At 54.9% G+C, this 26,590-nt stretch overlaps 12 protein-coding genes across 12 annotated transcripts; 6 read left to right on the top strand and 6 right to left on the bottom strand.

The window, feature by feature from the left end:
- Positions 1–433: 433 nt before the first annotated feature.
- BAUCODRAFT_68610 (uncharacterized protein) lies at positions 434–1,879 on the top strand (the record flags this gene model as incomplete). The annotated part of the gene is made up of 1 exon (XM_007677260.1): positions 434–1,879. The coding sequence occupies one exon, from the start codon at positions 434–436 to the stop codon at positions 1,877–1,879; it is 1,446 nt and encodes a 481-aa protein (XP_007675450.1).
- A 32-nt stretch (positions 1,880–1,911) lies between these two features.
- Positions 1,912–3,631, bottom strand: BAUCODRAFT_435168 (uncharacterized protein). Its single transcript, XM_007677399.1, has one exon. The coding sequence runs from the start codon at positions 3,514–3,516 to the stop codon at positions 2,005–2,007; it is 1,512 nt and encodes a 503-aa protein (XP_007675589.1). The 5' UTR covers positions 3,517–3,631; the 3' UTR covers positions 1,912–2,004.
- Positions 3,632–5,258, top strand: BAUCODRAFT_435154 (uncharacterized protein). The gene is made up of 2 exons (XM_007677398.1): positions 3,632–4,034; positions 4,102–5,258. The coding sequence occupies exons 1-2, from the start codon at positions 3,747–3,749 to the stop codon at positions 4,990–4,992; spliced, it is 1,179 nt and encodes a 392-aa protein (XP_007675588.1). The 5' UTR covers positions 3,632–3,746; the 3' UTR covers positions 4,993–5,258.
- Positions 5,259–5,613: 355 nt separating this feature from the next.
- Positions 5,614–7,817, top strand: BAUCODRAFT_69086 (glycoside hydrolase family 78 protein; the record flags this gene model as incomplete). Its single annotated transcript, XM_007677297.1, has 2 exons — positions 5,614–6,215; positions 6,269–7,817. The coding sequence occupies 2 exons, from the start codon at positions 5,614–5,616 to the stop codon at positions 7,815–7,817; spliced, it is 2,151 nt and encodes a 716-aa protein (XP_007675487.1).
- A 108-nt stretch (positions 7,818–7,925) lies between these two features.
- BAUCODRAFT_138379 (uncharacterized protein) lies at positions 7,926–10,043 on the top strand. Its single transcript, XM_007677397.1, has 2 exons — positions 7,926–9,265; positions 9,322–10,043. Exons 1-2 carry the CDS (start codon positions 8,080–8,082, stop codon positions 9,822–9,824), a joined length of 1,689 nt encoding a protein of 562 aa, XP_007675587.1. The 5' UTR covers positions 7,926–8,079; the 3' UTR covers positions 9,825–10,043.
- A 227-nt stretch (positions 10,044–10,270) lies between these two features.
- On the bottom strand, positions 10,271–11,171 carry BAUCODRAFT_32734 (uncharacterized protein). Its single transcript, XM_007676982.1, has 3 exons — positions 11,145–11,171; positions 10,925–11,085; positions 10,271–10,856 (listed from the first exon to the last, which is right to left on the bottom strand). The coding sequence occupies exons 1-3, from the start codon at positions 11,156–11,158 to the stop codon at positions 10,453–10,455; spliced, it is 579 nt and encodes a 192-aa protein (XP_007675172.1). The 5' UTR covers positions 11,159–11,171; the 3' UTR covers positions 10,271–10,452.
- A 204-nt stretch (positions 11,172–11,375) lies between these two features.
- BAUCODRAFT_32733 (uncharacterized protein) lies at positions 11,376–12,934 on the bottom strand. Its single transcript, XM_007676981.1, has 3 exons — positions 12,884–12,934; positions 12,685–12,828; positions 11,376–12,634 (listed from the first exon to the last, which is right to left on the bottom strand). The coding sequence occupies exons 1-3, from the start codon at positions 12,900–12,902 to the stop codon at positions 11,535–11,537; spliced, it is 1,263 nt and encodes a 420-aa protein (XP_007675171.1). The 5' UTR covers positions 12,903–12,934; the 3' UTR covers positions 11,376–11,534.
- Positions 12,935–14,105: 1,171 nt separating this feature from the next.
- Positions 14,106–14,380, bottom strand: BAUCODRAFT_32732 (uncharacterized protein). The gene has a single exon (XM_007676980.1). It carries the CDS (start codon positions 14,296–14,298, stop codon positions 14,119–14,121), a length of 180 nt encoding a protein of 59 aa, XP_007675170.1. The 5' UTR covers positions 14,299–14,380; the 3' UTR covers positions 14,106–14,118.
- A 3,539-nt stretch (positions 14,381–17,919) lies between these two features.
- Positions 17,920–19,701, bottom strand: BAUCODRAFT_121515 (uncharacterized protein; the record flags this gene model as incomplete). The annotated part of the gene is made up of 3 exons (XM_007677396.1): positions 17,920–18,119; positions 18,288–19,415; positions 19,641–19,701. 3 exons carry the CDS (start codon positions 19,699–19,701, stop codon positions 17,920–17,922), a joined length of 1,389 nt encoding a protein of 462 aa, XP_007675586.1.
- An 828-nt stretch (positions 19,702–20,529) lies between these two features.
- Positions 20,530–21,515, top strand: BAUCODRAFT_121514 (uncharacterized protein; the record flags this gene model as incomplete). Its single annotated transcript, XM_007677395.1, has 2 exons — positions 20,530–21,284; positions 21,338–21,515. 2 exons carry the CDS (start codon positions 20,530–20,532, stop codon positions 21,513–21,515), a joined length of 933 nt encoding a protein of 310 aa, XP_007675585.1.
- A 253-nt stretch (positions 21,516–21,768) lies between these two features.
- On the top strand, positions 21,769–22,858 carry BAUCODRAFT_434904 (uncharacterized protein). The gene is made up of 2 exons (XM_007677394.1): positions 21,769–22,422; positions 22,482–22,858. The coding sequence occupies exons 1-2, from the start codon at positions 22,021–22,023 to the stop codon at positions 22,632–22,634; spliced, it is 555 nt and encodes a 184-aa protein (XP_007675584.1). The 5' UTR covers positions 21,769–22,020; the 3' UTR covers positions 22,635–22,858.
- Positions 22,859–23,081: 223 nt separating this feature from the next.
- Positions 23,082–25,274, bottom strand: BAUCODRAFT_68811 (uncharacterized protein; the record flags this gene model as incomplete). The annotated part of the gene is made up of 2 exons (XM_007677274.1): positions 23,082–23,603; positions 23,721–25,274. The coding sequence occupies 2 exons, from the start codon at positions 25,272–25,274 to the stop codon at positions 23,082–23,084; spliced, it is 2,076 nt and encodes a 691-aa protein (XP_007675464.1).
- Positions 25,275–26,590: the final 1,316 nt, after the last annotated feature.

Here is a 26,590-nt window from a genome sequence, read left to right as displayed (position 1 = left end):
AATTCGTCGTCAATTCGGCATTGAACAACCATTAGCGTGACTGGAAGCCGAGCCAATGTACGAATTGCTGACAGATACCTCATCTTAGGCCCAGCCTCAGCCTTCGTATATCTTCCTTACCTGCCCAATATGACGGCGACAAGCAGACAATGGTCTCGTCCACGTATCCTGTCCGCCCTGTGGAGGCTACAGATTGTACGCGGGTATTGAAGATCATCGCCTGCAGTCGGGCGGAGAAGGGTAGCGCGCATGGCTCGCGCCGAAATGCAGGTACGCGAGATGGCGTCAGGCGGGGCGAAAAATGTACTGGCGATGATGAGTGCGAAGATGACTCGAAGGCAAGTCTTACACCATATCTCTATATTTCTCATACTACTTCCCTTCTCCCAAAATGTCCTTCGACACTCTCAATTCAGCATCCACCCACTCCGCCATGCCTTCTGCCGCCCGCGACATTCCCATCGTCAATGGCCACAGCAACGGTCGCGATGAGGCTTCGCTTGCACGAACCGTCTCGAACTCGTTTGGCACACTCGACCTGTCTACCAGCCCTTCAGCTACCTTCCACACACAGCACAGTGGTAGCTATGGCTCCGCACAGAAACCTTCTACCAAACAGCTCAAGCCCTTCGCGACGCAAGATGTCAAGGTGCTCTTACTAGAAAATGTCAACAAGACCGGCCAGGACATCCTCCGCAAACAAGGCTACCAAGTGGAAGCGCTTAAAACCTCCCTCCCCGAAGACCAACTCATCGACAAAATCCGCGACGTGCACGTCATCGGCATCCGCTCTAAGACCCAACTCTCCGCCAACGTCCTCAAGCACGCCAAGAACCTCATCGTAATCGGCTGCTTCTGCATCGGCACCAACCAAGTTGACCTGCAGTATGCCGCGCAAAATGGCATCTGCGTCTTCAACTCGCCTTTCAGCAACTCGCGTTCCGTCGCCGAGCTCATGATCGGCGAGATCATCACCCTCGCCCGCCAGCTCGGCGACCGCAGCAACGAGATGCACCAGGGCGTGTGGAATAAAGTCTCCGCCGGCTGCTGGGAGGTGCGTGGCAAGACGCTCGGGATAGTCGGGTACGGACACGTGGGCAGCCAGCTTTCCGTGCTGGCGGAAGCGATGGGGATGAAGGTCATCTACTACGACGTTGTGAACCTGATGGGTTTGGGCACGGCCACGCAAGTCCACACACTTGAGCAACTACTCCAACAGGCCGATTTCGTCACCCTGCACGTCCCGGAGCTACCGGAGACGATCAACTTGATATCCGCGAAAGAGATCGAGCAAATGAAGCGCGGCGCCTACCTCCTCAACGCCTCCCGTGGCAGCGTCGTCGACATCCCCGCCTTAGTATCTGCGCTGCAATCCGGCAAACTCGCCGGCGCAGCGCTAGACGTCTACCCTAACGAACCGGGCTCCAACGGGCCCACCTTCACCTCCTCCAAACTCGGCTCCTGGGCCGACGACTTGCGGGGCGTCAACAACGTCCTACTTACCCCCCACATCGGCGGATCGACCGAGGAAGCGCAATCTGCCATCGGCGTTGAAGTGGCCGAATCACTGGTCAACTACGTCAATCTCGGCACGACCTCCGCCGCCGTAAACATGCCGGAGGTGACTTTACGCAGTTTGACGATGGACGAACCGAATCATGTGCGGGTCATTTATATCCACCGGAATGTGCCGGGCGTGTTGCGGAAGGTCAATGAGATTTTGGGGGATCATAATGTGGATAAGCAGATGACGGATAGTCGTGGGGAGGTGGCGTATCTGATGGCGGATATTTCGAATGTGAATGTGAGCGAGATTAAGGATTTGTATCAGCATTTGGAAGACCTCGGAAGCAGGATTCGGACGCGAGTCTTATACTAGCGAGTGATGAGTAGTGATGTTGGAGGTGGAGGGGTGAGCTGGGCGAGCGTGTGCGTTCTAGCATTCAACATCGCGTAATCAGCGTAATAGCGCGAGCAGTCAGCAACGCGTGCTGCCATACTTCATCACCACTCCTCATCGCTAGTATCAGTGTGCCACAGATCTTCATCCAACTGATACCCCATAATCGGTTTGAGGTACCAGTGCCGCTCCCTCACCACCTCCAACTTCCGCCTCACCTCCTCCCTCCCACTCGCGCGAAGAGCGATATGCTCGTACTTGAGGAAGAACTCCTGCGCGTCCGTTTCCTCACCTTCACTGAAAGACGGATTTGGCGCTCCAGTGGTGGGGTCCGTTTCAGAGAGTGGGAGAGGCAAGGGCGGGTTCTCGAGGAACGAGATTCCGCCTCGACTGTGGAGGAGGCGGTAGAAGAACATGTACTTTAGTTGGGGACAGGAGTCGAGTAAGAAGGTTAAGAATTTGCGCCAAGGCTCACGGAAGTTGCTGTGTGAGAGGAGGCGGATGTCGCGGAGTTTTAGGCTAGTGAGGTGGGGGGCGCTGGGGATTAGGAAGGAGATTAGGGTGTCGGAGCGCGTGATTATGCGTTCGAGTTTTATGCGGGTTAGGTGGACGAGTTGGACGTTTAAGGCGAGGGCGGTGAAGCAGAGGTAGGGATATGTCTTTTGCCAGTCGGAGGGGTGTTGGTAGGCGAGGTTGTGGGTGCGGAGACTTCGTTGGTCGGGGAAGAGTTGGAGGCCGAGTTCTTTTAGGTTGGTTGTTGCGCGGAGGAGGCTGATGAGGCCGCGGCCGTAGGAAGCGGGATCGTCCAGGGTGTCGCATAGCACGTGGTTGTCGCTGTTGGCTAGCCAGGCTTTAGTGATGTTGATTTCGAGGTACCAGATACTGCTGCAGGCTTTCGAGAGCAAGTCTTGTGGGAGTTGGGCTGGACGGATATTGTCAAGCTCGATGGCGTCGGTGTAGAAGCGTCTTATTACTATGTTCGAGGCGGCTACGGCACGCACGAGGAAGAGAAAAAGCAAGGTCGGGCCAGATAAGCTGTACTGTGGACCACTCGGTGTAGGACCGGTCACACGAGGATCCTCGCCTATGGAGTCTTTGAGCGTACGCCAACCCCACGGCTTGTGATCTTCCGAGCGCCGCATACCGATGATCTTGAGGTTCGGCAGTTGCTGGAGAGCGGTAGTCAGCAGGTTCTCCAGCCCTTTGCTGGGTTTACGGAGCAGCCGTATATGGTCACTATGGCAAGACAAGTAGGCTTTGTACTTGGCTTCGTCTTCTGGCCGTCGGTGACGGCGCCAGCCGGTATCGTCGTCAACGGCTTCGGGAGCACAGTCCGGCTCCACGTAGGTGTAGCAGTCTGGATTGAACCAGACATGTTGGACGTAGGGTTTGAGTTGGTCCTGCTGCGAGATCTGTTGGAGGACGTCTAGGCTGGGGGTTGTGATCATGAAGCCTTTCTTGCGGAAGAAGCGTTTTGCGAAGTACTTAAAGACGGTCTGCTCGACTGTCCGGGATACGATGCGGAGTGTAAAGACGTCTTCATCTTCTAGGAACCGTACAATGAGCACCAAAAGCTCCGCCGGTAGGTCCAAGATGTTGTTGGTGGAGGAGGTCATTGTTATAGTGTATTAACCTGCTGAGTTAAGAGTCTTGCGAGTTACCTTACCGAAGTAGTATCGGCAACATTTCAGCGCTTCCAGGCTTGCACTGTATTGATATCTGTCGACTGGACTGTTATTCACTTTCGAACAATGCTCTAGAGCGTTGCCTTGCCGTGAATCTGGTCAAAGTCCGACAAACGCCGAGCTTCCCAATCCTCCCATCTGTACAGCTCATCACTCGTACCATGACATCCAACACAATAAGCGAAGACGACCTCTACCGTACGACATCTCAGTACCGTCTGTGGTCTTTCTCGCCAGAAGCTCTTGCTTCACGGCGAAGGGGGACACATGAGCTCGCGCTACAGCGGGCATGGCAGCATGCTCCCACATCAGATGGAGCGAGTGATGGCGCTGCACGAGGGTCGAGCGTAGACTGCCTGACAGTGGGGGAGGAGCTGCGGTTGGTGCAGCGGTATTGCAATCAGATACGCACAACAAGCGATCACTTCCAATGGCCGGTGCAGGTCAAGGTACGCTGCAGAACTCGACTACTTGCGCCTACCTATCCATCCTTCCCCTCGCTAATGTTGCGTAAAGGCCACCGCAGTCCAATACCTCCGCCGATTCTACCTCTCTAACTCCTGCTTGACCTATCCACCAAAAGACATCTACAAGACCGTCCTGTTCCTCGCCTGCAAGACAGAAGCCACCCACATGACCCTCAGCGAGTATGCCCGACGCATCAGCACCGATCCAGACGCCGTCTTGGCGCCGGAGTACAAGGTCATGCAGGCCCTACGCTTCACGCTGGATGTCAGGCAACCGTACCGTGGATTGAAGGGTGTGCTGATGGAGCTGCTGAACATGGCTAACGGCATGGTCGGAGAAGTCATCGATGCCGAGACCAGGGGCGCGAAGGAGCTACAGGCGAGCCTACTGGACTTGGCGAAACCGTCGAGCGACGCGAAGACGCCTTGGAAGGCGCCTGCTACCGGCAGTGTAGACGTTAAGCACCTTACAGACCGTATCAACGCCGCCTACTCCGCCGCACGAACGATTCTTGATGGTCCAGCACTGCTAACAGACGCCTACTTCCTCTACACACCCTCCCAGATCCTCCTCGCCGCTTTACAGCTGGCGGACGAACCACTAAGTTCATTCTACCTAACCACCAAACTGCCAATATCCTCGGACGTCCGACCCAAAATCCTGGCCACGATTAGTACCTGCGCGGACCTGCTGTTCTCCTTTTCCGACGCTGTCATTATTTCAAAAGAAGAGCGAGCGCGACTCGAAGAGAAACTGGAGCTCTGCCGCGATCCGTCCACGCGTGATTTGGTGCAAGCGCATGCGGCTGCTATGCGCGGAAGTGACGAGGATGACGAGGCGAAGGCGAGGAAGCGGAAGGCGGCGAGGGAGAAGAGTAGGCAGGAAGGGGAGGACTTGTTTGGGCCAAGACTGAATGGTGTTGGAGCGGGAGGTGGATGAAGTGGCTGCTGGTTCTATTGGTTGCGAGGTCGCCGCGGCTAGCGGATGGCTGATTTTCGGTGACCCGCGGTCAGCCGCAATCGCCGGGTGGGCCCGCCTCGGACATGAAGCAAGCGTTACAAGGAAGCTGCGATCATATCAAGCTGCGACATAACGCCGACATGTTGGGAGACGTGATGCAAAGGACTATCGGTTTGTTGTACACAGTTCGACGAAGGTGAACAGACACGAGCTTCGCAAATGACCTTGGGTCCGCAAGATTTTCCGGCTTCTCCACGAGACGCTGAACTTACGACGAGAGACGATACGCTGAACCTCCGTTAAGACAGAACATGCTGTACGGTATCTTACGCTGTTTGGCCTGGCAAGACCACAAAGCTTGTCTGCAAGGGTGACACACGACGTGGAGGCATTAGCGGGGAACGTGGAGAGAGGATCGCCAATGCAGGTACTCATCATCTGCTCGCGGAGAAATTGTACCCTGTTGCCAGCTCGGCACAAAACATAGCGAAGCAAGCTCCTCTATCGGGAATGACCTTTGTGATATGTAGGCGAGCGTCAGACGGTAAGTTGCTCTCCCGTATCTCGTGTCTTGTCGCCGTCAGCAAGCTTAGTTTCACCATGGCGAGCTTGTTGACCATCCTCACTGCCTTAAGCACTATCTCTGCGGCTACCGCACAGTCCTGCTGGCGGAACACTACGTGCACAGGACCGACTACTGCCGCGTTTCCGGGTCCATGGGAGTCAAACATTTACTCCCCAGCCTCTCGGACCGTGCACCCGGCCAACGTTCTCTCGCTCGGCAATGCTTCAATCATCTCGCCGTATCCAGGCGTCTCCCGACTCTCCAGCAACGGGAGCGCACTAGTCTTCGACTTCGGCATCGAAGTTGGCGGCATTGTTAACGTCAACTACACCACCACCGGCGGCAGTGGCTCGCTTGGTCTCGCCTTCACCGAAGCCAAGAACTGGATTGGACTTGCTAGTGACTCTTCGAACGGCGACTTCGGGTCGTCGAACGCTTCGCTGCGCCAGAATGGTGATCAGGTGTGCAATGATGGCGCGCTGTACAGCTACTTCAGCGGCGCGGGAAGTCATAGCTACACTATGGATTTGCAGCACCTGCGTGGCGGGTTCCGGTACCTGACGTTGTTTCTACTCACTGGTGACGCTGGCACGACGCTGAATATCGATGGTGTGAGTTTGGAGATTGGGTTTCAGCCGTAGGTTTGATGCGAAAGGATTGCCTACCATACCCAAAGCTGACATTCTTCAGAACGTGGTCCAATCTTCGAGCGTATCAGGGATACTTCCACTCCAACGACGAGGAGCTGAACAAGATCTGGTATAGCGGTGCTTACACGCTGCAGACCAATAATGTGCCTGTCAATACTGGCCGCTGGATTCCCGCTCTGGCGGCTAGCTGGGCTAATAACGGCACGCTGTCGAACGGGTCTACGGTCATTGTTGACGGTGCGAAGAGGGACCGAGCCGTGTGGCCAGGTGATATGGGTATCGCCGTGCCGTCTACCTTTGTCTCCGTCGGTGACCTTCAGAGCGTGCAAAATGCTCTGCAGACGATGTATGATCACCAAAACTCGGATGGGAGTTTCCCGGAGGCTGGGCCACCGCTGTTACAGCAAGGGAGCGATACTTATCATATGTGGACCATGATCGGAACGTACAATTACGTGCTGTTCACCAACGATACCACCTTCCTGGCTCACAACTGGGCAAGCTATCAGCACGCTATGGAGTACATCTATGCAAAGGTGTTACAACCTTTGGGTCTGCTCAGCGTAACCGGCACCCGTGATTGGGCACGTGTACAACAGGGTGGCAACAACACTGAGGCGAACATGATCCTGTACCGCACCCTCATAACGGGTGCAGAGCTTGCTGCATGGTCCGGCAACAGCTCCCTTGCCTCAACCTACACAGCTCGCGCCGCCACGCTGGCCTCGAACATCATCCAGTACACATATGTCGACAGCTACGGCGCCTTCAAGGACAACAACACAAACACCACACTCTACCCACAAGACGCCAACAGCATGGCACTGCTCTTCGGCGTCGTCTCCGATACCTCCACGATGGCCCAGAACATCTCCTTGCGCCTAACAGACAACTGGACGCCCATCGGTGCCGAGACGCCCGAGCTTCCCAACAATATCAGCCCCTTCATCAGTAGTTTCGAGATCCAAGGCCACCTCACCATTGGCCAAACTGATCGAGCGCTTGACCTTATCCGTCGTAGCTGGGGTTGGTACCTCAACAATCCGAACGGCAGCCAGTCTACTGTAATCGAAGGCTATCTCACCAACGGCAGCTTTGGTTACCGAAACTACAGAGGCTACAACTACGACTCCAGCTACGTCTCGCACTCGCACGGCTGGTCCTCGGGCCCGACGTCTGCGCTGACGAACTTTGTGCTGGGTCTGCAGGTTACGGGACGCGCGGGCAGCACGTGGCGATTCGCGCCGCAGTTCGGTGACCTGACGAGCGTGCAAGGCGGGTTTACGACGATTTTGGGCAAGTTCCAGGCTAGCTGGAATGTTACGGGGGGTGGGTATGTGGTGGAGTTGAGCGTGCCGCAGGGGACAACCGGGGAGGTTGTGCTGCCGCCAATGCCCACGTCGGTACCCTCGTCGGTACTCTCGTCAGTGCCCACATCGGTGCCCACGTCGGTGCATTCGTCGGTGCCGTCCTCGGGAGGTGTCGGTGGGAACAATGTGATGTGGAATGGACAGCACTATGGACAGATGTCTGGAGGCGCCTTCCAAGTGGCTTGTGATGGCGGTAGGCATAGCTTTAGTGTGTGGTAAATGCGTGTAGTGTGTGTGTAGTGTGTGTGGAGGGGTGAAGCGGGGCTGCGCGATGACGGCAGGCGTGCTTTGCGAAAGCTGTCTGTGAGCAAAGACACAATTGCAAGTTCCCGTAACTTCGACACTGTATGCTATTCCGCTGTCTTCCATTCCCTGGTTGAGATTGATTGTCAGTTATACCACGGATAGTGACTATGCGAAGACGGCCAAACCCATAAAACACGAGGAAATCCGCTGCTCCTCCGCGCCCTCCAGTCTCAGAATGATCCCTGGCATCAACCGCCCATTTGCCTATGTGGCCGGTCTCCTAGGCGCTTCCACGGATGAACTTAAGCTAATCTTTCTCTTCCTTCTCTCATATCCCTTGGCGGGCATTCTCAAGCGCTTGCCAGATGACAAGCCATGGATGAAGAACGTCTTCAATATTACTGTCGCTGTCTTCTACCTTGTCGGCCTCTTCGACTTGTGGACTGGATTTGCCCTTATAGTAACCGACGCGGTGGTGACATACTGCATCGCGAAGTATGTCGAAGGACCTTACATGCCATGGATCGGGTTCATCTTCCTCATGGGACACATGTCCGTCAGCCACATCTACCGACAGATTGCCAACAGCCCGAGTTCTGTGGACATCACTGGCGCCCAGATGGTGATGGTCATGAAGCTCTCGGCCTTTTGCTGGAATGTGTGGGATGGCAAGCAGAAGCCTGAGCAGCTTAATGAGGAGCAGAAGGAGCGGAGCTTGAAGCAACTGCCCTCTGTCCTGAATTATGCTGGCTTTGTTGCGTTCTTCCCTTCGATCATGGTCGGCCCGGCTTTCGACTACGTGGACTACGAGCGCTGGCTGAATGGTAGTATGTTCGACCTGCCACCCGGTACGGATCCAATGAAAGCACCACCAACGCGAGGCAAACGACGAATCCCACGAAGTGCTACACCGGCTTTGATCAAGATGGCGAAAGGACTTCTCTGGATTCTAGTCTTTCTGCAATGCGACCCAATCTTCAACAAGAACGTCGTTCTTAGCGATGGGTACAAGACCATGAACTTCGGCTGGCGCGTATTCTACCTTCACATGATGAGCTTCGTGACCCGCATGAAGTACTACGGTGTCTGGTCTTTGACCGATGGAGCATGCACATTATCTGGGATTGGCTACAAAGGTCTGGATTCGAAGACAGGCAAGCCGAACTGGGACCGCTTGATCAACATCAGGCCAGCGGGCGTAGAGTTTGCGCAGAACAGTCATGCTTACTTGGGCAACTGGAACCTCAATACCAATCACTGGCTGCGGAACTATATGTACCTTCGTGTCACGCCGAAGGGCAAAAAACCAGGCTTTCGAGCAAGCATGGCTACATTTGTGACGAGTGCGTTTTGGCATGGCTTTTGGCCGGGTTATTACATGACTTTTGTGCTTGCGAGCTTCATCCAGAACATCGCCAAAAGTAACGCATCACCTTGATATTGATATCATAATATTTGTGGCTGACTGTGATTGTAGACTCGCGCCGCCTCCTCCGACCATTCTTCCTCACTCCGGACGGCCGTCCCACGCCCCAGAAACGCTACTACGACTTCTTCACATGGCTTGTGACACAACTCGCTTTCTCCTTTACCACAGCTCCATTCGTCCTGCTGTCCTTCCACGACAGCATGCAAGTCTGGGGGCGTAACTACTTTTACTGCATCATTGGCGTTGTCCTATGCCAAACATTCTTACTATCGCCAGGCGCCAAGTGGTTGGCGAAGAAGGCCAAGGCGAGACAGGAAGGCGTCAAGAAGAGGCCGGAGATGGGTCGGAGTGAGAGCATGGAGAGTTTGCAGGGTGCTACGCTGGGTGTGCCGAGCGAGCCGGGGAAGGAGTTTGATGAGATGGTTGATGAGGTTATGGAGGAGGTTAAGAAGAGGAGAGGGAGTAAGCCCGGACCGGAGGGAAGTGAGTTGAGGAGGATGGTCGAGGAGACGTTGCATCGGACTACGGACGGGGTGAAGAAGGCGCAGTGACGCTGTCCTGCGCATGTTATAGTACCCCTAGAGCGAGGTGTTGTGGTGTTACGGCTTTGGCTAACGTTCGAAGCGATGCAATTACGCTGCAGGACTCTACGCTACTCGTCCGCCGCAGCATCTAATCAGAAAGCGGTGTCGCGACGTGCAGCGTACATATAAGGGCCAATTGATGTTGTGATCTCGAACTCCTCTGTGACTCTCATACCGACACTATGGCCGTCTCATAATTGTACTGCTATCTACACCCGCCAAGGGTCGCAGCGGGTGTTGAGCCCTACAGCAGGATTTACATGGCCTCAGGACTTCCCTCCTTATCAATCCAGAACTATGACTATTCGTCAGAGACGGAAAGGGAATGGAGTGTATGGCTAACGCTCATACTCCGAATGCGATATCGCGGATCACTTGGGTCAGAACAGATATGGTATGTCGGTTAAAACGGTAGAGTCTACCATGCGGCGTCGGCAGAGCATCGTACAGTGTGTATACGCGATATCGCGGATCACTTGGGTCAGAACAGATATGGTATGTCGGTTAAAACGGTAGAGTCTACCATGCGGCGTCGGCAGAGCATCGTACAGTGTGTATTCATGCTGCTGGACGACATGCATACATATGTACCCACTTACTCCTCCTTAACACCTCCTCTCCCAGCCCTCTCCGCCTGCTCAATACTTTTCTTGTCCGTCTTAACCTCCCCACTGCCCTGTCCACCCATCATGCCCATCATACCCGCATTCTGCTTCCAAGGCCTCTTCAAGTCACCAGTCGCAGGCTTGCCCAGAACATGTACCTTGACAAGGTTGCCTTCAAACGCACCCTTGAGCGGGATAATGCTTTGGATGAGAAGAGGGTTTGTGTACTTGAAGTACAAGTGCATGACTGCCATCATGCCGACGCCCATGAGCTGCGCCTTGAACAGCCCGCGCAGCTGGGACAAGTCGTAGGCATGCACGGTGGTTGTGACGGCTTTTGGTTCTTCGGTGCTGCCCATTGGTGCGGGCTCGACGTACTTGAGGACGGTCAAGTCTGTTATACGGACGAACGTCAGCATGCGCTCGTTGTGGTCAATAGACGGGACAAGATGACAACCGTACCTTTCTTCTTATCGATCTGCATCTTCGTGTAGAAATAGACGCCCGCGATAATCACATTGCTGAGGATGTACAGTCCTCGCACGCCCATGAGTACGTTCGGGTCCTCGAAGGGGATCTTCTTGCTCGCCTGCATCATCACCAGGATGATGATCAGGTTGGTACTGCGCAGGACAAGTCATTAGCCCATGCTCGCGTGCCTACTGCATTGGGTCGGGCGTACATTTGTGGATTCATGTTGGCGGTGGTGCTTCGTGGCCTCGACCAGTACTGTTGCTTTCGACTAGGGACTTGATTTCCTGTGTACAACGGAAGATACCAGGTGTACAAACTGTTAAGGCGAGGTTGCTCGCGGAGATAGTGGCTAGGCCTTAGCGAATTACGTAGCTTCTTCTTCGGGAAGTGCCGACCTCGGGAAATCTTGGCTTCACGAGTAGGCATGCAACGGAAATTACACCATGTTGCATTGACAACGTCGTTACATCTTACACAAAGTGATTGACGATCGCGTGAGCACTTATTGCGGTATATAAGCATTGATGCTTGTGACCTCCGCAAAATGAACCAGTCGTCTACACCTCACGTCGCATCTTTTCCACCCCACCGACGAATGCTACCGCACAATCATGCTCTCCCTCCCCGGCCCTGTGCCAATGTACTTCACCCTGACCCCGATGAACTCTTCGATGTACTCAATATACTTCCTCGCATTCTCCGGCAGCTGCTCATACTTCGTCAAGCCTACCGTACTTGACTTCCATCCAGGCAGCGTCTTGTACTCCACCTCCACGTTATCCAGCACAGCCAGATCTGCCGGAAACGATGGCAAAGCTTGGCCATTGTGACTGTACTTGGTGGCTACCTTGACCTCATCGAAGTCGTCGAGAATGTCAAGCTTGGTGAGGTTGATAGAGTCGTACCAATTGATGCTGTGCGAGAACTTGACTACAACCAAGTCCAACCAGCCACATCGCCTCTTACGGCCGGTGGTGACGCCGAACTCTTTGCCGACTGATTGAAGCTTCTCGCCGAACTCGTTCAATTGCTCGGACGGAAATGGACCAGAGCCAACGCGGGTGGTGTATGCTTTGACAATGCCAATGGTTTCCTTGATCTTGCGTGGATTGAGATGGAGGCCGGTAAACACGCCGCCGAGGCCTGTATTCGAAGATGTGACAAAGGGGTAGGTGCCATTGTCAATGTCGAGCATGAGCGCATTGGCGCCTTCGACCAGCATCCGCACATTGCCCTTGACCGCCGACTCAACGAGCGGCACTTGATCGACGACGAACGGCTGTAACCGCTCACGATACTCGTCGAAGCGCTTGAGCTCCTCCTCAGGATCGTACTTCAGCAGATCACCCCACCTTTTCTGGAAGCCATGCGCCAACTGCCGTACCTTATCGTCAAAGCTCTCCTTGTGGAAAACATCGGCAATGCGAATGCCACTTCGTGTCGCCTTGGTAGAGTACGTTGGTCCGATTCCTTTCCCTGTTGTACCGATCAAGCCCTTGCCGAGCTCGACTTCCCTCAGGCCGTCCACTTTCGTGTGCAGGTCAAGGTCAACGTGACACCGGTCGCTAAGCAGGATACGGTCATGGGTGTTGATGCCATGCTTCTCCAGCGTCTCGATCTCTTTGAAGAAGCCAGGTACGTAGATGACGCAGCCGGTACCAATCAAGTTGACGCAGCCATCAGTAAGAACGCCAGATGCTACGTGTGGGTTAGTATTGCTCATCGAACCATTGCATAGCCTCACTCACGCAGGATGTGTACGTCGAAGGTAATCCCATTCTTGACAATTGTGTGACCAGCATTGTGCCCGCCTTGTGCCCTACAGCATAGCTGTGCGCTCTCACTCAGAATGTCGACAATCTTGCCTTTGCCCTCATCACCCCACTGCGCCCCTGTGAACGATCGGTCAGTGGTTAGCCACGTGTGAGCCATTGGTACGCGACCTACCAAGCACTATAGTCGCCATAGCTCTGTCGCCGAAGCTGCTTCGCTCTTGCTACAAGTTGCGCCGCCATTGTAGGAGAAGTAGAATATACAGTGCAGCGCAAATTGTTTGGTTCTGAATTTCGCCCCACTTCCGTCATGAGGCTCTAGCAATTCCGCGGCGGCAGAGCAAGCATGTGAAGGATTGTAGGCACCATTTGACAAGATCACCGCATGATGGTATGATTACATTTGCAGCAAAGTGTAGCTAACAAGCACCAAGCCGCGTGTGTTGAGCAGCAAGGTCCGTCGCACAGAGACAACCAATCTGTTTCACCTCCTGTCACTTAGACCGCACAGCTCGCCAGAGCCCAACCTGCTCCTCGTGATCCGCCAATGGCAATCTCTCTCCGCCTGTACCATCATAGCCTCTTAGCCTTGGCTGAAGGCCCGTGTAACGACAGAGTCTACACCTTCAACATAAATCCGCGCTCAATCCTTTTCATTTTCGCCTCGTTCGACCCGCGCCCTTGGCTTCGGTCCTCTTTGCCTCTTCCAGAGCTGCCTGATGCTTCCTGAGAAAAATAGCCTTGAGGTACTGGAAGTCGTTGATCGCCTTCCTGCCCCCCCACTTCATCTCCTCCTCGGTACCCTCCTGTCCTAGCTGCAGCTGCCCCTTCTTCTGCTGACCCGTCTTCAGAGCCTGCGTAACATACCTGTTCACCCTGTCAAGATAACCCGGGGCAGACACAGAGATGTCCTCATTGGTGATGGACGGTTCATCCTGCTCAACCAGCAGCGTCTTGACCCAGGGCACGATCTGCGAGCAGCGCAACACGTGGCCTCCGAAGGCAAGCGTGTTGCCTGCATCCGGGTGACGGAAGACGAAGTGGACAGTCCCGGACGGGAAATAAATGGTTGCACCCTTCCCTAGAATAACGTAACGCCAGCGGCCGTCGATGAATCTGGTATGGTCTTTCACCCAAGCGGCACGCTCATCGTCTGTGGGGCGCGCCAGCCATCCGAAGCCGATGGTGCCTTGGTTGACTGTGATATAGGTGCTATAGCCGTGACTGTCCTGGTGCGGCTCGGTAAGAGCGCCGGCCTGTGCGACAAGAGCCCACTTCTCCACCTCCTTCCAACCTTCTTCGTAGCCCCAGCGCTTCGCTGTATCGCCGGTTGAAGGCAGCTTGAGCTTTGTCAGGAGACGACAGTCTTCGGTGTTCTAGCAACGATGGGTAGGATTGTCAGCAACCCACTCAACAACTTGGAGTTTGACTGCATATCGCTTCACTCACCAAGAAAGCCGGACGTAGTCCGTCGTCCCAATGATGAGAAAGCTCGAGCAAATTCCACGGTACGTCCTTGATAGGCTTTGAGAAGCGCCTCTTGACGTTTCTCAGGGAGACTGCGCGAACGTGCGACTTGGTTGTCGCCATAGCTGGATCTTGCACCTATACCGGGATGGGAAGGTTAGCAATGTTGTGGTCGATTAGCGAGCTGATATCTGTGTATGCTTACATGAACCTCCACGCTATCATCGTAGAACTCGCCAAAGAAGCTGTCCAGAGTCTGCAGGGGCAGTGACTGTTGGTTGTACGTGACAATAGGCCCATCGAAGAACATGTTTGGCTGTAAATACTTCGCAGCGGCCAGGCCGCTTGGATCATTCAGCAAGTCTCCAGCTTGCGGAGGTGTGGCGGCCGTGAGAAGTTGTAGCATGCGACGGATGTGCCTGATGTAGAAAGTAGTGGCAGCTTTGCCGTCGGTCTTCGCCTTCCACAGAGCTTTAAGCGAGTCGACAAACTCCTGGTCCGTGAATGTATCGCCTTGGAAGTGCGAGCTTTCCACGTCCGCCACACCGTTAAGTTGCAAGCCGAGATCAGTGCCAAACTCGTCAGCACTTTCCGACGAAATCTCCTGATCCGCATCATCGTCGCTACCAACATCTCCTCCGGCAAGGTCATCCGCAGTGGGATCCTCTCGGTATTTAGGGGTAGTTGCGTGCCGCTGACGGACATTGTAGCGACTTGCGTTTGCAGCGGACGCTGCAGCATCGATGTCGCCACTGTCGAGGATGTCTGCAGCGGCAGCAGTAAGACTTGCAAGCTGCGTGCGCCTGGAAACGTCGCCAATGCCGAGACTGTCTCTTAACGATTGGAGAGACTTCGCAGCCTGCTCAGCCTTTTCTAGACGTTTGAGATCCTGAATTCTAGATTGGCGCCTTCTACGCTCGACGGCATCTCTAATCGTTGTCCAGTCTAGGTCTTCTTCCGCTGTGCTGTACTTTCTGATGTCAGCGAGCGATGCTTGGGCGATTGCACGACGAGTCGTAGGATGCAGCACAACAGGAGATGGACCACCATCCGGTGCCAATATTTCGGTTCCCGCGAGAGTCTCAGACCGTAGCACCAGGATATCTGTTCCAGCAGCTGAACCGGCTGGCATGACGTTGGGACTGTCAACCGCATCAATAGCGCTGTTCGAGATGGCTTGAGTGGTCGCTGATGTGCCTTCCACTCTATTGGGCGCGGCTGGAGTGGACTGAAGAGCTATATTGAACTGCTTAGCACGGCGCCGCTGCTTATCCTCCGTTCTCAGCGCACTATACAGTGATGCCTGTACCTTGTTACGCGCCTTACCGTCCGTTATCTTGGTCCAGTCGTAACTCTTCTGTGGTGTGCTAAGCCTCGCGATATCCTCAAGTGTCTTCTGTGAGATCCGCTTGCCAGTAGTCGGGTGAAGAACTACACGGGAGCCTGGCACTGGCGGCAGTTCAGCCGTCTCTTGGTGCGCCGGCTTCTGCGCTTCCTGCAACGCCTCTGTCAACTTCGGCGCAGGTTTAGTGGCGACCTCACCACGATCAGCCCGCTTGCGACGGCCAATGATGTTCTGCATCTGGACGCGACGCTTCTTATCCGTTACTTTCAGCCAGTTAAGATTCTCATCCTTCGCGCTATAGCGTTGGATGTCGGCAGACACTTGCTCAACGCTCTTGCCTTTCGGCCAGCCGCGACGTGTAACGATCTTAGCTGTGCTGGGTGGTTGCACGCCAGTAGCGCTAGCAGGAGTGATGGTTTGTCCAGCTATCCGCTGCTCAACGATCTGCATACCCGCCGGGGCTGCAGGCTCCGAGCCAGCTATGTCGACGTCCATCCCCTGAACGACAACGCCTTGATTAGCCGAAGCTTCGTCGACTTCTCCGTCCGGAATGTCCTGATGGACGGTGCTTTGAGCGGCATTGTCGAATACGACTGCTTCGACAGGCATCTGGTTGACATTCATAGTGTTTTGCTGCTCGTCGGCGTTCTCTTGGGGTGCCCGACCGGGTGGGTGAGCTTTCGTAGCAGCACGTGTCGGCCTGTAGTCGGGTTTATTGGTCTCTCGGCGATGGTGAGCACCTTGTGCGCTCCCCGCGTCACCGCCGAGCTGCGGCTTCGACGGAGGAGGCGAGGAACGCGCTGCTTGAGTGCGACGTAGACGCTTCGGATTTGGGGCGTGCGTAATTTCTAATTCTGCGGGCCTCTTGGCGGGTGTAGCCAGAGCAGGTGGAGCGGCTATGGTAGACGCCTCGCTCGTCGCCACAGCAAGTCGCTGATCACTATCGAGGAGTAGCGGCAAACCATCAGTCTCCGCCTGGTGAGCGCTAAGTCCAGCTTGACGAGCAGCAGGCCGCAGTTCCCGCGACTCTATTGCTTTGGGATGATGAGCGTGCTCGCGGCCTGCGGCACGCTGCTTCTTCAGCGTTCGCTTCGTGGACGCTGCGACAGCGGAGGCTGGCTGAGGTTGCGTCAAATCTGACGGCTGGCTTCGCTGCGCCTGAGTCCTTTCTTCGATCGGGCTTAGGCTAGCCTTCGCAGGATCGGGGAACGCCTGTGGTGCATAAGTACTCTGCTGTGGGCAGACTGGCATGTTGACCGCGTTGTTGATGGTCGAATATGGCTGGAATGCATCTCCGTAGAAAGGCTTAGTGGCAGAACGGCGCCTGTTCTTTACTCCGTCCGCGAGAGTTGGCATGAAAATGGCCGGCTGGTAAGATGCGTTTTCCGCGTCGGAGCTGGTTGCAAAGTCTGCGCCGGCAGGTGATGCTAGCTGCATCATAGGCCGGTACTCATGTGAATGCACGCTCGCAAGTCCGGGCAGTGAGTTGTACTGCCGTAGCGAGTCACGCATCTGTGGATGGTGAAAGTCCTGGAGTGACTGCCTCGCTGACAGTATGTGGCACGGTACTACAGTTCCTCTGGTAGCGGACTGCTGATCTCTTCCCTCGGGAACAAGTGGATCAAGTTGGTAGTACCCGAAAGGAGTTTCTCGTCGGAGGGGGAATGAATAGGCCGGAAAGGGACGGATTTCAACCGCCTGTGCTGAGGCTGTCATGCTGGCTGACGGTGGCATGGCTACCGCAATCGTGTCGTCAGCAGTGTCGCTGGCGTGGAAGTGAAAGTCGCCTGAGTGAACGGGATTGCTCGCCCTCGCCATTGTGGCGTACGTGCTTCTCCGGTAACAAGCGGTAGATGCCAATACCGATGGGCTAGGGAATGATGTTTGTCGGTAAAAATGAGGTTGGAGCACGCATCGCTCAGACGCGCCGGGTGCCTGGCTCGCGATGTTATGAATGACGGGTGATGCCGGGATCGTGCCGATTGGATGTCCCGTGTGAATGAGGAAGGAGCGGGAGGTGTAAGGATGATAGTAACGCGCAAGCTGAAGGCGTGCTTGCCCTGAGACGTCCATACTAACATGATGTGCCACTCACGCATCTGCATGCGGGTAGCCGCTGCAACCCATGAGGTGAAGCCGGGTTCGATGTTTGAAGTGGCCGTTTGTTTACCGCCGCTCTTTCCCTCGTTCGCCACCTTCCTCCCGCCCAGCCCAGCGGAGCGGCGACGGCAGCCCACTACCCGGCCCGGCGTCAACCACTCACGTGTCAACAGCGTTACAACTTCAGCTGTGGATACCCGTTCCTGACCACTCGTTCGGACTGTCATCCTCGATGAGCATTCGTGGTAAACCTTTCCACAAGATACTGTAGCCTATCCTACCAGACTTGAACAGCCTCATCAGACAAGCTCATCCAATATAGCCTCCAACTCCTCCCGCCTAAAAGGTACGATCAATCGCTCCGTCCCTGCCACGTCCTTCCGGCTCTCAATCATTTGATGGTCATGAAACTCCTTCAAAAGCGTCCTGAAGTTCAGCTCGCTGGAGCACACAAACTCCTCTACAGCCTTGTGATACAGCGCCCTGTACTCGACGCCTTCTGGCGCCATTGCAACAATCTTGCGCACCGCAGCTGTCTTTGCTTTCTTCGCCGGCCTTCCGCGACCTCGTCGAGACGGTGTTTGCTGCTCATTAGCCGCTTCTTCCTCGTCTTCCGCGCCCAGTATATCATCTGGGTCAATGTCGTCGACGTCGTCATAGTTCGCACCGGCGGTGGCATTGGATTCAATGTCCGCCATGGCCAGCTGTTCAGCGACCAAGATGCGGAACAAACTTCTGGCGTTCTCCGGCAAGCTCTTTAGTACGTAGGCGACGCCGTCTTTGCCGGCAAGTCGGCGTCCGCTTCTGCCCAGCAATGCGTTGACTTCTTCGACGACATCGTTTTCCGCTTTGTAAGGCTGAAAGGTTGTCGCGTCATGGTACAGGAAGTGGAACTGTCGTGCAAGGCCAAGATCCCAGAGAAGCGGGAAGTTGGGCGTGTCGCATGTTGCCAGGAATGAGACTGATTGATGTGCTGCGAGCTGAGCGAACATCGCCTGAGCGGCTGGTTTTCGCAAATTTGCATGATCGAGCGAGTTGACCATGAGGATGAAAGGTACAATTTGCTGTTCTTCGTTCAAGCGCGAGAGTATCGCCTCAAGGATAGCAGCAGGCTGGGCTGGTAGTTTCTCATTCTTCGGCAACACTACATCACTAAACGTCGTAAGAACATCCTTCATCGTGAGTCCGGGTGTATACCCGTTGACCACCACAATCTTCGGCTTGCTGCCTTCAGTCTGTGCGTATACATGCTCCGCAAAATCCACCATCAGCGCTCGTTTCGAACCATAGCCGTAGAAGCAAAGGTTAAAACCTTCTTCCAATTCGAACATCCACTGATTAAATGCGCGCTTATGATACTGCACTAAGCGCTTGATGTCGGCGTCGTGCGGGTCCTTGTAGGCAACAACCTGTGCAGAATAGTCATCGTGACCCAACAACACATGTGATGGCAAAGTATTCGATGAAGTCTTGTTTGCGCCTGTCCGGTTTTGGAAGAAGTAGAGCTCATGAGGTGGCAGATCTGGCGGCGGTGAGGGCGTACGCTCGCGCCTTCTGCCTTTTGGTCGCCCGCGCAGCTTTCCAGGCTTCGAGGGCGTGTCTGCCATAGGCGTTGCCTCCGCTAGCTGAATCTCATCACCGTCATCTTCGGCTTCCGAGCCGCCATCATCCTCCAGAATGCGCTGAGCTACCTCCTCATCCTGTTCTACATCGTCGTTACCGCTCCCGTCATCGGCACCCGCAGGCTCCTGCAATGTCCGCTGGCTCTTTTTACGAGCGGAGCGGTCATTGCGGACTGCAATTGGCGTCTCATCATCCACTGCTGGAGCTTCGTCCTCAGGCTTCGCCAGCGTCGAGAATAGAACCTTGCGCAACGATCTCGGCGTTGGCTCGACGCTTACTATGCCGCTGGCTTTCACAGGCGTTGCCCTTATGCTCGACTTGCGGCCCGATGGTGTTTCGCTTCCGTTCAGTAACTGCGGGCTTCTGGTCACACTGGTTTGCTTGGTCGTTCTCTTACTTTTGCGCGGCGTAGCGTCCTCGTCATCGGCGACGTCTTCATTCTGTTTACGTTTCGGCATGACACTCAAGGTCGGTCACTCCAGTCTTCCATATTTCGTCCAGCCAACCCGCACGTACCTAATTGTCAATGGCGCGTCCGGAGACGCGCCTGCGACAGCGATGTCCGCGGATCCATCCGCCATGCAGCGGCCGTAACCGATTGGGCCACAGACTGCTCCCTTATCAGACATCGACACTTCATCCTCTTCTTGGTCTTTCACATCTTCAACCTCACTTCCCCCCACCTTCTACTGGGCCTATCCTGCTCTGCTTTTCAGGACGTCTCTTCTAGGCTTCAATGACCGAATACACGAACACCAACATCGCATAATGCTCGGACAATTATCGGCCATGTCTCACGTGGTTCGCTTTACGTAAATTCGATGCTAGCTTACTTCGCCTCCGCACGACATTTGCGAACGTCAGAAAGCTTGAACTACGGAACTACGAAACTGAAGAAGCGAGATGGCCAGTTCTTGCAGGTGAATAAAGGCGAGCTGTTCGTCATGAGAAGAACGACCGGTTTCTACAATGATCTGCCAGGTCCTGGGAGAATCACAACCAGGCGCAGTGTCTGGCTGTGGCAACTGTGCGAGGGCCTCGCAAAGACGTTGTCTTCTCGGCTACATGGTTCCGAGGAGACGCTCAGAGATGTGCGATGTCGTGACCTTTACTTCGCGGCACGGTCCAATACGTTCCAATATGATGACACACAGGTAGGTCGGTAAGCGTTGCCTTTGCATCCCTCTCTGCGAACAGGTACCGTACCTTCTCTCTTGCAATATCTGGTTGTTTTCTCCCCTGTCGCTCATCTTCTCTCGTGGCCCATTCGGCGATCGGCGAGCACCATGGAAAACGGCATCTTAAACGAGCTTCTCAACTTTGATATCGACCGCATACTCAATCCATGGGTACCGCACAACTGCCTGTACATCCTCCCGACCTGGATCTCGCGCTTCCTAGGGTATCGCCATAAGCCACAGAAGGAGCCGCCATGTCTTGTGCAATGGGCGCTCACGCTTGTCGCAACCATTGCTGGACTCTGCGTGGTCGGCGCAACGTACACTCATGCCCCTGGCCTCACGAGACACCACCCGCCTGCGCTTATCGCCTCGCTTGGAGCTAGCGCTATCTTGGATTATAATACCATGAGATCGCCACTCGCGCAGCCTCGAAACACACTGATTGGGCACACGCTTTCAGCGATCATCGGCGTAGCAATCTCAAAGCTTTTCCAGCTCAATCCGAGTTTGTTTGCAGACTACAGCTGGGTAGCAGCGGCAATCGCGTGCGCCATCTCTAGCGTCGTGATGAGCGCGACAAACACGGTACATCCGCCGGGCGGTGCGACTGCGATCTTGGCATCCGTTGACGCGCCAGTCGTGCTCATGGGCTGGTTCTTCGTACCCCTGGTGATGGTAGGAAGCCTTCTCATGCTAGGCGTGGCTTGCCTGCTGAACAATACCATACGCCAATACCCTATCTACTGGTGGACGCCAGCAGATGTCGGTAGTAAGCTACGCCGGGCGAAGGCAGCAGCGCAACAAGCACAAGAGACACCGGACTCGAGTCAGCTCGAAAAGCAGACTTCCAGGACAGATAGGTATGTCGTCCGCTCGTCGCGTACAACAACCACAGTAACTAACCACTGGGTAGTGAGCGCACATTACAGCACGAAGCAAGCGAGGACGGAGATGCGAAGGACGAGCAGCCTAGTATACGCATCCTATCGCACAAGATAGAATTGCCCAAAGATCTCGATCTGTCTCCGGAAGAGTGGAATCTGCTGGAAAGTCTGCAGACGCTGTTGAGGGAGGAGTCCAGATCGGATTGAATTCATGGAAAGCAAGCTTAGCGTTATATCTCGTTGCACGCTACATTGAACGTGTTCACTCACAAGCATCACGGAATGAGAGTAATGAACGAGCTTTCTTTTCCGCTCGCGTCGAAGGCATTTGGAGTGCACGTCGCCCTACCTGCGACAGGCGAGCTGCGTCGATGCGTTCGGGTAATTTCTGCCGCAACCTCAGGAGCCTGTTAGCACAGATATCGTCTCCTACGGTCATTATGTCGAACCGGATACCCAGCGCAGTTCCTCTCCGAATGCACACCCTCTCCTCATTGGCGCGCAAAGGTTCGCTTAGTCTTAGTCATTCGCAATATGACGTGCGAGCATGTGTTTGCGGGGCCAGACTCGTGAGGATGCGAACTTCTCTATACATCATATTGCCGCGCCATAGAAGACTTCGACCCTCTTTGAATCGTCTCATAGCTTTGCTACGACCCAGCCACAGTATCAAAAACTTTGCTCACAATCACCTTCTGACACTACACCCACAATGAAGGCCTACTATTTCGACAACCTTCCGGGCGACCAACGCCTACCCCACGACTCCGGCCGCTCACTATCACCATCCGATCTCGATATCCTTGGCATTAAACACTACGAGTTGCCGGACGACCTCGAGAGTGTTGATCGCATCGCATCCGAACGCAACTACAAGAACCGAGACCAGATCGAGATCAGCCCGTCCACTCTCCCAGGCTACGAAGAGAAAGTGAAGAACTTCTTCCACGAGCACCTGCATGAGGATGAGGAGATCCGATACATCCTTGGCGGCGGAGGATACTTCGATGTACGGAACAAGGGTGACGAGTGGGTGAGGATACGGTTGGAGAAGGGTGACCTGATGATCATGCCTGCGGGTATCTATCATCGGTTTACCACTGATGAGCAAAATGTAAGTTCAAGCGTGGCTTACTCCTCCTGAGATGACGCGCACTGACGTTGCGGTTCTAGTACACGAAGGCGCTCCGTCTTTTCAAGGAGGACCCGAAATGGACGCCACTCAAGCGTGGCGAGGATACCGACATCAACCCGTTCCGGAAGGACTACCTGAAAACGAGAGACGGCGCCCTCGATTCGGTGCCAGACGCGCAGAGGATGACCTAGTCAGATCATGCATGGGACGTTACGCTAAGGTGAAAACGGCTGCATTTGCGACGCTCTCAGTGGAAGTGCACCACCAAAAGCTAGGCTGCATGCTTGCTTAATAGCGCTATATAGTACATGGCTCCGACAGACCCGTATATCCTCATACAAACTCGAACGTACTGGTACATGATAAGTACGCCACGCTGCGCTATGCTATGTTCGAAAGCGAAACAAACCCAATGCAGCGTGCAGTCATCCTGAGGAGGCGGATACAAAGGTTGCCATCTTTCAACGCTGTCATGCGCGGCCGAAGACCCTTGCGTAGACTGGGCGATTGTGTAGCGCTGTGCGCTGTTCGCTGATCATGACAGCCTCCTCTTTCTCAGAGCATCGTAGTGCGCCAATAAGACTCCGCGCATGAACGCAGCGAAGCAACTGAAAGCAGCATTCTTCCCAAGGCATTCCTTACTTGCGCCCCTGATGCTGATAAAGCCAGTCCATGTAGCTCTCCACACCTTCAAGCTCCTTGATGGTAACAGCATTGCCGGTGTCAGCCGAGACATCCACAACTTTCTCGGGAACTGGCATCCCAACAACAACCTTCTCCCTCCGCTCCTCCAACTTATCCATTCTCCGCCTGAACTCCCTCCCTCTCGCCACCATCTCCTTCAGATGGGCGAAGTACCAGCGATCCTTCTTCGAAGTAGACTGATACTTCCTGACTATACCGCCCTCCTCTCCATCTCCACTGTCACCCTCCTCTGCCGCGGCGCCTATGAGGATCTTTCTACGGCGAGCCTTACAGTCTTCATACCGTGCCCACTTCTCCGCCTCGGTGAGCGGAGCTTCCTTGAGGATGTATTGAACCTCCCACTTATCGCTGGGCTTAAAGTTGACAGGACGGTTGTTCTCACACGGTAGGCCGTTGACAAAGTTCTGGATGATGACGGTGGCGGCGAAAAGGGGTTTGATGCCTTCTTCCGTCAGCTTAGTAATGCGCTTGATGAATTTGGGGTCGGCAGAGGTGGCTGAGGAGTTATAGTCGCTTGTTGGAGTTGGAAGTGCCGAAGGTTCGCTGGCGGTGGCAGTGTCGCTGTTGTCAACCTGTTCAGCGGTGGGCTCGACTGGCGGAGCTGCGATAGATGTCGCTGATGTGTCAGACTCGGCTTCGAAACCCACATCCGGCTCGACATCATCCTTCACTTCAGTGGCTGCGGTCTCCGGCTCGATTCCCATCATCTTCCTTTCAAACTCGGCCCGGCGTACCTTCGTCGCACCTTGGATATTCTCCACTTCCGCCTCCTCCATGGGCTCAGCAAAGACCCACATCATGTTAGCTGGGGTCGGCGCAGCCTCGAAGTGAAGCCGCAGACTCGTCTCCGGCAGCTTCTCGGTCGCCATATTAAGCACCTCATTGAACAGATTCAGACTGGTCCTGAACTCCTGGTCTCCCAAGCTCCTATCGATCTGGCCGTGGATGGCGCGGTCAAGTTCAGCAATGGGAAGGTACTGAAACCCGAAAATCCGCTCAATGTTGTGGTAAGCGACAAAGATGCCATCCATGCGGCCCATGCGCGCCTGCAGCATGTACTTGAGCATGGTGGAGCGCATCATATCGTAGTACTCGCGCTCGTAGCTCTCCCACTTGCCTTGCAGTGAGAAGATTTCATAGCCGAGCATTTGCTCATACTCCTCAGCGTCCATACGAATGGGTAGGACAGCGCGCGTCTTCAGATCAAACATGCCCGTGCCGGGTAGTCGCGGATCGTGGGCATCGAGCTGCGAGCGCATCAGAAAGTCGCCTTGCGTGGTGTATTCGTATGCTTCAGGCTCCTCTTTCTCCGCGTTAGTGATAGGGTTGGAGGTATTACCGCGTCGATAACGCTCATACTCCTCGCGGGGGACGGTGAGAAGCTTCTCCATGCTCTTACCGAGCATCATCAGCACGTTCGCACCATCCATCTCCTTGTCAGCATCAATGGCATATGTCCCGTTCTGCCATCGCAAGAAGATAGCATTGGGCGCTCGATTGATCTGCGTGAATGTGGCGGATGTTTCAGCGAAACCCTTGGAAAGCATATTGAGGTTCAGCTCCCGCCAATTTGATAGCAAATAATGGAAATGGGCGAGTGTGCCGGTCATGCTGGAAGTTGACCCAACGTAGGTCTTCCCGTGTTCCTTAGCCAAGGTTGAAAGGATGTCGTCTTGTGAGCTCGACTTGTATGCTTTGAGCGCATTGAAATCAAATTCGTTGATCGGCATGACCTTTTCCAAGTACGGATCAAAGTTGTAGACACGAGAGTGTGGATCCTGAAGCTGATAGACGCCTGGATTGAACAAAGCTCGCTCCAGCCCGTATTGCAACGGTGGCACGGGCGGTTGTGGGATGTGCAGTGGAGTTACTTGGAGCTCGCTAGATGAGATGGACTTAATGTCTGAACTTTCGATCGTCGCTTGATAGGGGGCAGACGCAGAGACAAGCGGCTCCTCATTGTAAGATGTGTCCACAGACTCAGCAGCGGAACCAGTTGCCTCTAGGAATGCCGCACGACTCTTATCATCAGCCTCGCCCGGGGTGAGTTTACCGCCTTCGACCGCTTCAGAAAAGGCTTTGTCGGCTGGGGGCGCTGGAAGCGTGTTCCCAGGTTTGCTGGGCATATTGGGACGTGCTTCGGATGACGGATCGGTTTCTGCACTTGTGTTGTCCGCCTCATCGCGGTCATCACCAGTAATGCGCCCCTGTAACGCGTCGTTCACTGGCCCACGCTCGATTGCAGCCTCACCAACATTATCTGTCATTCCGGGGTCACCGGAATATCGCTCGGCTCCGGCCACAAGCATCTGTTTCTCGGGAACCGAGCCGTGAGATCCTAAAGCTGGATCGAGAACTAGTACCCGCTTCTTGTGCATGGCCAGAGTGTGACGAGCACGGTCTAATGCGATTTCACGAGCGACTCGGCGATGGTCTACTGTACCCGCTGTCCGTTCATATATGGTTTGGTATCTGCTATCTGTCGGTGAGCGACGCGGCGAATCGGTAGCAGACGCCTTTGTCAGTCCTAATGCTTGAGCTGCTTCCTCTTCCGATGATGTCGGAAGGCCATCGGTCTCGCGTCCATCTTGGGACGCCGGCGTTGTAACGAGCGCGCTGCCAGCGGCAGCCTTTCTGGGGTCTTGACTTTCGCGCGCTTGACGGGCCAGTCGCTGCCTTCGTGAGAGCCTGGTCCTCCTCTTCTCTAGCTCCAAAGCTGCGGCATCAAGCAACTCTGAGCGACCGGGTTTCGAGGCAGCCGTAGCCATCTGAACGTCGGCGCTCTGCTGTCCGGCACCCGTCTGGCGGGCTTCATCATCCCGCCCAAATTCTGCAGGTTTCGCATCATCGGCTTGATCCGCCTTAACCGCATTGGCTCCAGTCTCTGCAAGGCTGTCGTCGGCAGTCTGTTTACGCCGCGCGCCAACAACGTTACCAAGACTCGTCCTCAGTGCGTCAAAAGTCAGTCCCAGGAAACTTTTCTTCGGGACTTTGCTGCTTTCGCCTAGGCTGCTTCGACTCTGCGAATTGGCAGTTTCTAGAGTCATCCTCGACTTCATCCCTGGCTTCATCTCCGGCTCCAGCTCGGCCAAATCGGCAGGTGAATCTGCGGTCACGGTTGAAGTAGGAAGAGCTTCGCTCTGTACGCGTTCGCCGCCCCAAGCTGTCTGCTCACCCGCTGTTCGAACTTTTTGTTTCGGTGAGACTCCATCGGCGGCACGTAGTGTATCGAACGAGGCACGCTTGAGCGGCTTACGGGCTTGGTCGTTACTGGCAGTAACCCATCCGGGTCTGTTCTTGCTCTCTTGAAGGATTGCAGTAAGTCTAGACTGTTGTCGTCTTCGACCGCCAAGAGCGTATGCAGGAGTGACTGATGACGAAGGAGCTTCGTGCTGCAGGCCTTCCGTCTCGTCTGTAGGCTCCCGAGACTCAGGTACTCTGC

Source organism: Baudoinia panamericana (assembly GCF_000338955.1).
Source record: "Baudoinia panamericana UAMH 10762 unplaced genomic scaffold BAUCOscaffold_5, whole genome shotgun sequence".
Classification (NCBI taxonomy): domain Eukaryota; kingdom Fungi; phylum Ascomycota; class Dothideomycetes; order Mycosphaerellales; family Teratosphaeriaceae; genus Baudoinia; species Baudoinia panamericana.
Note: the sequence above shows the minus strand (reverse complement) of the source record. Positions and strands in the feature narration are given on the sequence as shown.